The following is a 10,207-nucleotide window of genomic DNA, read 5'->3' on the forward strand; positions in this document are numbered from 1 at the left end:
AATACCAGCCATTTATCACTCTGTTTACAATTGTAGATACAATTTTGGATATAAAAATGACAGTGTTGATAAAGAGATTAAAATCCCTCCCAGTACAACCAAAACCCCTCCTAGTACAACGGAAACCTCTCCCAACACAACCAAACCCTTGCCAGTACAAATTTGTTACATGTCTGGAAGGAAGACAATCGTAGAGGACGCTCATAGTTGGAGACTGGGTGATACAAAATGCTTAATTGCTATCTGGGATATTGGCTTGACAAACATTTGCAAGTCTAATATTTATGTTTAATGAGAAACTCTGCATATTTAACCATGAATTTCAAGCTTGCAGTCTTCACAGTATACTTACCATATCCTGTGGTTGCATTTCACCATCATTTTGTGCTTGTAGTCTTCAAAAACAGCTGAGTTTTTTGTGTTCTGGGCTGCTGTGCATGATCACCAAATAAGTGTGGATCTACTAAGAAGTGAAAATTCACGGAGTTCCCTTAATTGCACCACATAGCTGCCTATAGTGTTGGTCCATATTAATGTCACAATGTTATCTGCTTTTGAGATGTATATTATCTGCTTTTATAAGACGTTTTTATTACAAATTTCCAACAAATAGTAAAAACAAGATCAAAACGACAGGGCATGTACACGCTTGAAGATGCTGCTCTTGTCAAATCCTAAAAGCTACGGAGTATCACCCTCTAACACGGAAGGCCGTCATCTTCCTCATTCAGCTAATAGTCCGCTCTGTCATGACGTTTCAGCATCTAATAATGTTCAATAGCTTATGAGACAAAGTGACGGCGAAGTTGCTCCCATTGCTTACACTGTTTATAAACGATGCAAATAGAAACCACATTCTAATTTTGAACATGATTATGCTACTCGCTCCTGGTTCATGCATTTGAAAACCTCTAAATCTCTAATTGCTGCTTTAAATTACAAACCAGGTCTGCTAAGAATAATTAATATGCATCTGGCTTGAGAGCACTTTCATGAAGTGCCCTAATTGATTGTGATTAACAACTCAAGTCCAGCTCTGTGAGGGAGTCAAAATCATCAGCAATGCAAAGATCAGTAGAAGATCTCCATTGTAAATAATATCCAAGAGCAAAGTACAAAGCAATAATTTGTCTAAATCTTGTCTGTTCCAGCCAGTTTAAGAGGCAAAGAAGCTCAAAGAAAATCAAATTTACACAATTTTCCATGAACAGAAGCAGCTATTTAGGCTTCTACTGCTGTGTTAGTTATGCTAATGGTGTCATACAGCGTCAGATACCACATAATGAAGTCTATTAGAGATACTGAACAAGTCCACACGGTTAGAGGTGAGGGTTTGTTGATTCAGGTATGCAGTTAGCACAATGCTACTTAGCCTTGTAGCTCCATTGCTAAAACTAGAGACCCCTGTTGTTTGCCTATAATAAGAATGAAGGGAAAATTGTGCAAGTTTAATTTTAGTCCAGATTGTTGCTTAAAACCCATCAATGTTTAAAACTTAAGTAGCTAATATCAAGGACGCTTTACAGTTTTATCGAGTTCTTTCTCGCCTCCTCAAAGCTGAGTGAGAGAGTAACTGTCCCGCTCTCAAAGCTCACTCTAGGCCTTTGGCACCGTCTGTGTTCGGAGGGAGTGGCTGCCTCATTACCATTGGTCTTCAGGCTAATGGACGAGGAGGGTGAGGAACCCGAGGAGCCGCCTGCGCTACTGGACCTCTTCCTGGAGGCGGAGCTTCGCCTCAGCGTAGCTTTCGCTGCCGCTTTAAAGGAATGAGCTGCTGTGCTCGAGCGGACTTCCTCTATGGTGTTCCTGGATGGCTTGAAGAGAATAATGTAGACCTTGTTGCAAAAGATGCAGGCCAGCAGGCTGAAGCTGGAGGCCAGGATGGCAATGACCTCCACAGCAGATACAAACTTTCCATAGGTGCTGAAGTAGGCGGGAACAAAGGAGATCCAGACGATGAAGAAAATCAGCATGCTGAAGGTGATGAACTTGGCTTCGGTGAAGTTTTCCGGGAGCTTCCGAGACTTGAAGGCGAAGAAGAAGCAGATGGCTGCCAGCAAGCACGTGTAGCCGATCAGAAAACCCAGAGCCATCATAGAACCTTCGTTGCAGGTTATAAAAATGATCTCATCAATGTCGTAGTTTCGGTAGCTCGCTGGCGGAGCATTGTACAGCCAGACCACGCAGATCATCACTTGCACAAATGTAAACAGGAACACCAGGAGGAACTGCAAGTTCAGCCCCCACCACTTGCGATGGAGACTGGTTGGTATCTTAGCCTCAAATACCAGCAGAACTCGATTGGTCTTCACCAGAATGCAGGAGATGCATAGGACAAAACTGATGCCAAAGGCAGGTTGCCGTAGACGGCATGTCCAATCCTGAGGTTCCCCGATAAAGATGAGAGAGCTGGAGAAACAGCAGATGAGCGAGAACAGCAGCAAGTAGGACAGCTCTCTGTTTGAGGCCTTAACTATAGGCGTGTTCCGAAATCGCACAAAGACACCCATCACAAAGGATGTCAGGAGGACCCCCAGTACAGCAAACAAAGCCAATGCAATTCCAAATGGCTCTGACCAGGACAGAAACTCAATCTCCTTTAGGAAACAGGACGTGTGGTTTCCATTTGACCAAGAATTGTTGGGGCACTTCGTACAAACACTGGCATCTGTGGACGAAGGGAAAGTTGAGATGTTGGAAACTTTGAATGAATGAATGAATGAATGAATGAATGAATAAATAAATAAATAAATAAATAGAAAAAGAGGCTAAAAAAGTGAAAAATCTTTGCATGCAGGTTCAGGTTGAGAAAGTTTTCAGCGACAGTGTTTAGGGGTGATCAGCAATGTTTATTGTTATTTTGGAATAAATAACATCATGTTGTGTTACAATACACTTTTCTAAGCATATCATGGACAATGTCAGTACATGACTGACCAACTGCATGTTTCATCACAAAAAAAGAGTAACTGTTCAATTGATCAGGATCTTGTGGGCTAAATGCTGAAATTTAGCAGTTTTTCATAAACATTTATGATATATTTCTTTAATTTCTTTTGGAAAGGTGAAATAAATATTAAATTATTAAAATATTAAAAAGTGTACCTCTGAGAAGCAAGAACATACAGACTCAAATTTGAAAAAATATTTTAACACTTTGCTTTAAATTCTCAAAGAAAATACAAGGAGTTGCTCTGTCTTGTGGAGAAACTTTAGACTGCTAAACATGCTTGAGTGAATAAGCGAGTTCCCTCAGATGGGGTGTAAATTGTAAATGGTTTAAGTAAGCATAGTCAGAAACTCTATGACCCCCTCTTCAATAGGTATGTGATTGGTTCCTAGGTGCCTCACGGTTGTAAAAATATGGCTCTTTGAAATCGGATAAATCTTTTTGAATCACCTTGTATTGTGATGTAAAGTTTTTACCACACCCAACACTAACCCACCTTTATGATCGCTGTATTCTCCATCAGAGCACTCCGTACACTCGAAGCAGCAGGTGGGCATTCCATCAATAATCCCCTTCCTGGTCCCCGGCTCGCAGTCTTCACTGCAGTTTGAAAACGGCACCTAGTGAAAGTGAACAGGGACAAAAGATTTATTTAAAAAAACCAAATGGGAGGCTTGTTCGAAAATCAATTGTAGATTCTAGTGGTTGTGGGTTTATTTTTCAGGGCAGTTTGACAGATGCTTACAAAGCCAAAACATACAAATAACAAACATAAATATCAAAATGTATTGAAAATCATATCAAAATTGAACATGTGGCACCTACTGGTTAAAAAAAAACATGGATATGTGAACACAAAGCACTCTTTATTTTTGCTGTATCGAAAAAATGTCTTTCATTGACACGCCATAGTATCCTATTGTTTTGTATTTGAAATTCTATGCATCATTACGCCTCTAAGAAGGAAATTTGACCAGCAAGCCAAAACACAGTAAAGTGAACCCATGGAGCAGCACTGTATTCACAAATTTTCCATACTGAACCTCTTTTTGAAGTCAGTAGCCACATTTACATGCAACCTGATAATCCGTTAATAATCCAACTAATAGCTAAATCAGAATGTATATATACTAGTCTACATGTATACTAGTTTATTCCAAATAGGCCATTTGCAATACAACTTCTATCCGATTGAACGAGGTGGGTAATCCTGTAGATAATTCATTAAATAGAAGAATAACCATGTAAACACCTGTAGCTGATTACATTCCCAATCAGAACGTGTAAGTAGGTTCTACGCGTCACGTCATTACGAAGGTTTATACCGTTCAACACTGCGGAGCAGAAACTGGTCAGCAGAGGAAATTATGTTTATACTCTTCTTTAAAAGATGCCGGTGGAATGGGTGTCCAGCTTATTAAAACGATGTCTTCCTCTCGCCGCTTCCTTTATAAGTACATGTGAAGGACGTTTTTCTGAGTCTGACATCAGTTAAAAGCCATTAAAAACACAAGTGCGCCAACTGGAAACTGATCTCACGCTCACTGGACCTCACATGGTGCTCGTTGTCATGGTAACGTACACTAAGTGGTACCCATTTTGGATCTGATAACTTGTAGTGAGCATGTAAACAGAGATTTTTCATCAGATGATGAGTAGAGTGAGCAAAAACACCTCAGTGTAAATATGTAATTGGAATGTATTTAATCAGATTGGCTAAAAGCTTTGCATGTAAGCATAGCCAATGGTCATCGGTCATGTTCCACTGTATATTCTAACTCTTGGACTTAACGATGAAAACCAATTTAATACATGTAAGAAATGTAATACTGCTTATTCACATCCCGTGGATGCCTTTATTTGACTTGCCTCAGTCAAATAGCCGTTCCACAGTATTTTTGTTTTGTCAATGGAAAGTTTGGCCCCTTTTTTGCCATGTATGCTGTAGTAGCCGACTTCCTTAAACACCACAGACCCGTCTTCAGGTGACCGATGCCAGTTTATGATGGTGTAGTTAGCAGAGAGCTCACTGGCTTCGTCAAAACGCACTCTCTCCCCGACACTGTTCTGGACCTTCAGGTGCCTCAGCTGCTTTAGGACCTGTGGAATAAAAACAGGAGCAGGTCCAGAACAGACTTTTTCCCCTAGAATAATATTTCATTGTTGAGATCCGTAAAACCTCCACACGGATGAAAAGCTTCTTCATTAAGTCGCAGCTTTAGGTTGGGCTTGCATTCTCACTTCCAATTTTACTGCCTAAAATACTTTGACTAAACATTAATCAATGGATCATTTGTAGTATTTGCCTAATTACTTTCTACAACTGTGTATATGCTGTTACTCGTATCTCATGCATATTGATTTCCAGACAAATCAATTTACACTGCAATTTATGGTATTTTGTCAAGTGAAATCACTGGAAATCTAGTCTATTTATCTTCTATTTCTCATTTTGATATCGTTTTGTGCCTATTATACTATTATTCTCCTTTCTAGACATTATTTACTGGTTTTATCTAATTTCATCAAGTAAATTCATCTCATTATACTGCCAGATAATTTTGCTGGTTTCAAGCGCATTTCTAAAACAAGCAAAATTATCTGCCAACATTTTGAGACAAATTTACTGAATAAAACTACTCAAAACAAGTAAAAACTCTTGAGGAATCAAGTTAAATCATCTTAAATTAAGTTTACAACAATCTAAACAGGAGATATATTAGATTTATTGAGTAAATTTAAGATAATTTTACTTGACAAGATACTGTTTTTTGCAGCGTAGGCAGCAAATAATGTACAATTTGCTTTTTTTGACCCAAATTTATCCCCAACTTTCTTAAGGACATGCAAAGCTCCACTGCCATGATTGGAGGAGAATGCTAAGTGCTAATTCTGTTATGTTTGCTAACAGAAGCCCATGTGGGCAATCATTGCACTGAGTGGGGTGAGTGAGAGCCAGTAATGCTCTTTTGGACTCCTGGCCAAAGAGAGTTGATTGAACAGTTAGAAGATCACACACTTAGGTGCATCTAAGTGGTACAACATTTGAATTTACTGCTCTATTTTGATCAGAGTACCCAGGCCTGGTGCCGGGAGGGGTGGCATGAGGGAGCAATGTTGGAATACAATATTCACGCTTGGCATTTCTATTATGCCTGAGAAGTAACTTAACTTTTAAACTGCACTCACTGTAATTACGTGAATGTCCTTGCAGAGCAAACTGTTTAGATCTTGTAGTCAAGATGGCCTGATATGAGCTGCCATTCTCAGTAAGGCTCAACAATTTGGGGACAATAATCAAACTGGCAATTTTCTGACCAATATAGTGATTGTCATTTAAATTGTGATTATTTTCTATAAATTAGAATATTTTATTTGCCACAAACCAGACATACAAGGAATTTGTCCAGAAATTGAGCTCCAGGTCTACACTTTTTCTAGTCCGAGGTTGGAATGCTGGACCAGTCAGTTGTGATTGTGCCCTAGTTCTCAGTTTGGTTCATTTTCTGTGACATATGGAAAGTTTATCATTGTGACTTGATTTTTAATGTCTTAATTTTATACAACATCCCAACAAGAACGTAGGCTGACTCCACTCACAGTCTCAACAGTAGCAAAAGAAACAGCTAAAAAAGCTCCCTTGGATTTATAAGTTGTGTCATCAGTACCAAGGTAAACCTTTTGTGAGTAGACTAAGATGTATTAAATATTTGTAATGTTCACCTAATTACTTTTCACAGCTGAATATATGCATGAGTTTGATTATTCTTTTGCCTCTTGTCTATTTGATCCTGCAGCCAGGCCTGGGAGTACCTAATTCTCATCCATATTCAAACTGACCAAAAACAGACTGACCTAACCTGCTCAACACAATGATCATTTTACCTGCCATGCCTCCACTTTCCTAATATCAGCACAGGAGCCGTTGGCGAAGAGTCCTCTCCCAGGCGTACAGGTGAGAATGTCCTGCAGTGCCTCAGCTATGGCGTAAACTGCCACGTAGACATTATAGGAGATCCTCAAGTGAGTGTAATCGAGGTAAGGTGTCTCTACATTCGAGATGTCCTCATCACCTGTGCACAACGGCCTGAAGCTGGTGCTGCCGTTCTCGCTGTCTTCCTTCCGGGGACTGTCCTCCAGATAACAGTTGAACGTCTCTTCCCAAAACTCCCTGACAAACTCATTGTGGCTGCACTTCTTTGGATGAACTTGCTGCAGGAACTCCTTGAATCCAGGTATGTGGCCTGCCCGCAGCGCAAAGCCAATCGTGCCCCCCATCACATCCAGGTATTCAGGCTTTGCCACAAGGCTAGAGATAGCCCAAGCTTCACTCGCCAACCAGACTCGGTCAGTGACGTTACGCCTAGCCATCTCTTTAACTAGCGGCTCGACGTCAGGTCCGCTGGCGAACACGACGATGACCTTAGCAGTAGAGTTCTCAATGCGATCTGCAAGACGGACAATCTCAGCCTCGTCAAGATACTGGGAAATGAGCACGTTGAGGTCTATGCAGATGTCCCTCTGAAGCATCTCGTTCTCGAACTTCTCAATGCCTGGCCGGCCGTACTCATCGTCTGAAGCAATGGCAATGACCCAGTTCCACTGGAAGTGGTCAATGATGGCTGCCATGGCAATGGCCTGGTACTCGTCCGTTGGGATGGTCCTCATAAAGGATTTGTACTGGTTCTTGTTGCTCAGAAGGCGACTGGAAGAAGCATAGCTGATCTGATGGAACAAGATAGAACGATGGATGACAGAAAACAGAGTTTGAATTTAGAACAAGATTAAGTGAAGGAAGGAGGAAAGGACAAAATAAGCGGGTCAGCTCATATGCTGCATCAACAAAGTACATTAATTCACACATTCTTCTCTTCTCATTTTATGACATGTATCCAAAAATATACAAAAACAAGTCTCACCTGTGGGATGTAGAAGAGACCGACAAGGTCCGCCACAGCTGTCGAGACTGCAGATCCAGAGGCCCCAACTACAGCAATGGTTGATGGGATATTCCCAGTGCAGTTGCAAAACTCATCCAAGTTTAGGGAGTCGATCTTATTCTGTGCCACAAAGCTCAAAGAAGCTTCCAGAGCTTTGGAGACGGTATTACAGGTATCAAATATACGGTAGCCAAGGGTGATGTTGGGTAAAAGAGTAGAACTGTTGTTGATTTCCTCAATGGCGAAGATCATGGCCTGCAGCCAGCGGAAGCCACGGAAATTATACCTGAACAACACAGAGCGTTTGTCAATTTTAACCAAGTTTAAAACTGAGGGCTTATTTTGTTCTGAAATATTTTGTGATGGGCCTAATTTGTCATTTCATTTAGGGTCCATATCATGGAAGAACTACATTTTCTTGCTTTAGTTTGCTGTAATACATAAATATTGCTCAGATTTCGGACCCATACCAGGTCCATACAAACTAGAGATGCACCAATACCACTTTGTACCTTCTGATACCAATACCTGATCTTTAAGCACTGGCCAATACAAATACTAGCCTAACTCACATATTAGTCCTGAAATTCATACAATTACATTTTTAAATATTTTATTTTGGTCAAATCTATGTTTCGTGTCACAAATAAAACACACTCAACATGGCTAGATGGCAATTACTCGTTGGAGTATATTTATTAGATGTGTAAGAATTTTTTTTTTATTAACTGTGTATATTTAGTATTTACTATTATATAATTAATAATAAGAGCCATATTTAACAAATTAAGTAAATGTTAAATATCTTTATTGTGAAAAACACTTATAAACAGAATTGAACAGTAAACAGATAAGTCTGTGGTTTTTACAGATCATCACACAGCAGCTTCTCTAGCTCAAAATGGAGCTGAATGTTTCACATCCACATTTGTCTCATATGTGCATCTTGTTCACTCTCACTGCATCTCTGAGCGTCCGTTCAGTAAATATCACCATCGCACTGCAAGTGAGGCTAGTGAACGCACAGGCCCAGCTAGTGAGCTGCGTTGCTCAAGTTCAAATTGAGGCTAAAGGCTAACCCCATCGCCAATACCAATACTGCGTTCAAGTGCCAGTATCGGCGCTAATACTAATCGAAACGGAGTTGTGAAAACAAGCCATTCTGTAATTATTGTTGTGTGTTTGTTGAGATGTCATACAAAGCAGCACGTGTAGATACAGCAGTTTAGCCCCACCCACTCACCCTGAAGTTATAAGGAGTGTTTCAGCCTGGGCTGCTTTATAAATCAGGCACAGCTACTGTTTTTTTTTAATGCAACCCAACAGGTTGCAAACAGACCATCATTTTTTACTGAATGCAAATAAATTTCAAATATATTTTTGCTGTCGGGGCAAAACTTTTTTTTATGTTTATATAATTTGAAAATGCTAGCTGTAATTTACATTCTATTAAACATGCGACAAATGGGCAATAGTAATGACCAGAATTACTTAGAAAATTTTTTTTTTAATTTCATTAAACCTCAGGGATTGTTTTCCTTCTGCAGAGTTACCAGGTTTTGTACCAACGGCAACAACATACTATGTAGCTAATAAAATAAGTCAACACATTCAAAACATTGCCTCTCTGACATACCTCACACATTCAGTTGACTCTGGTCTCGCAGCTAGGTCCTGATCTTTGGAGGCCACTCCGAAGTGTATGGGGAAGAGCCCCCCCAGAAGGATGTCCCCAGTCTTCTGAGCCCTCTGGTGGGGACCGTAGGTAGAAATGCCAGAGTTAGAGCCCAGCAGCACCAGGTAGTGCAGGAAGAACTTCAGATAAAACCTCATGGTCTCAGCTCTGAGTATAATTCAAACAAGCTGTTTATTCAGAAGTAAGGATCGCTGCCTCGAGGCTCCACAGTTTCTCCATTTAATTAATTACTTTTAAGTTATAGAACATAGTATTCACAATTCCCTCTCAACAGAGGCACTGGATGAAAATACTCAGGGATGAGGCAGAAACAAAGTGAGGTTTCTGGAGTTGATGAACAGCAAAGCCCATGCTGCTGGTCACCAGGTGGCTGACTGAGGGTCTATCTGTGGTGCCGTTGATCTTTTTGACCGCTCCTCTGGTGGTGAACTGACCAGTCTTGTCTTCATCTCTAACACACTTTCTGATTGATGCAAAGCGCTCAGGACAGACTGGTCCATCAAGGTACACACTGGACGAGGTTGTAATCAGCAGTAAAGTCCTACAGAAAAACAAAAACAATGAGATGCACTTCATTCCTCAAAATCTAAAAGCTCAAGATTCCATTTCAGCACAAATTTA

The 10,207-nt window shown here is 40.4% G+C and overlaps 1 protein-coding gene across 1 annotated transcript; it reads right to left on the reverse strand.

The window, feature by feature from the left end:
* Positions 1–1,501: 1,501 nt before the first annotated feature.
* Positions 1,502–9,723, reverse strand: casr (calcium-sensing receptor). Its single transcript, XM_017702874.2, has 6 exons — positions 9,527–9,723; positions 7,870–8,176; positions 6,836–7,675; positions 4,820–5,050; positions 3,447–3,570; positions 1,502–2,668 (listed from the first exon to the last, which is right to left on the reverse strand). The coding sequence occupies exons 1-6, from the start codon at positions 9,721–9,723 to the stop codon at positions 1,521–1,523; spliced, it is 2,847 nt and encodes a 948-aa protein (XP_017558363.1). The 3' UTR covers positions 1,502–1,520.
* Positions 9,724–10,207: the final 484 nt, after the last annotated feature.

The sequence above is a fragment of the Pygocentrus nattereri genome, chromosome 23 (genome assembly GCF_015220715.1).
Source record: "Pygocentrus nattereri isolate fPygNat1 chromosome 23, fPygNat1.pri, whole genome shotgun sequence".
Lineage (NCBI taxonomy): Eukaryota > Metazoa > Chordata > Actinopteri > Characiformes > Serrasalmidae > Pygocentrus > Pygocentrus nattereri.

Coding starts and splice junctions, on each gene's coding strand:
- casr (XM_017702874.2), bottom strand. CDS start 9,723: ATGAGGTTTTATCTGAAGTTCTTCCTGCACTACCTGGTGCTGCTGGGC. Junction 7,676..7,869: donor GTCTCTTCTACATCCCACAG/GTGAGACTTGTT, acceptor TTGTTCCATCAG/ATCAGCTATGCTTCTTCCAG. Junction 2,669..3,446: donor AGAATACAGCGATCATAAAG/GTGGGTTAGTGT, acceptor CTTCGTCCACAG/ATGCCAGTGTTTGTACGAAG.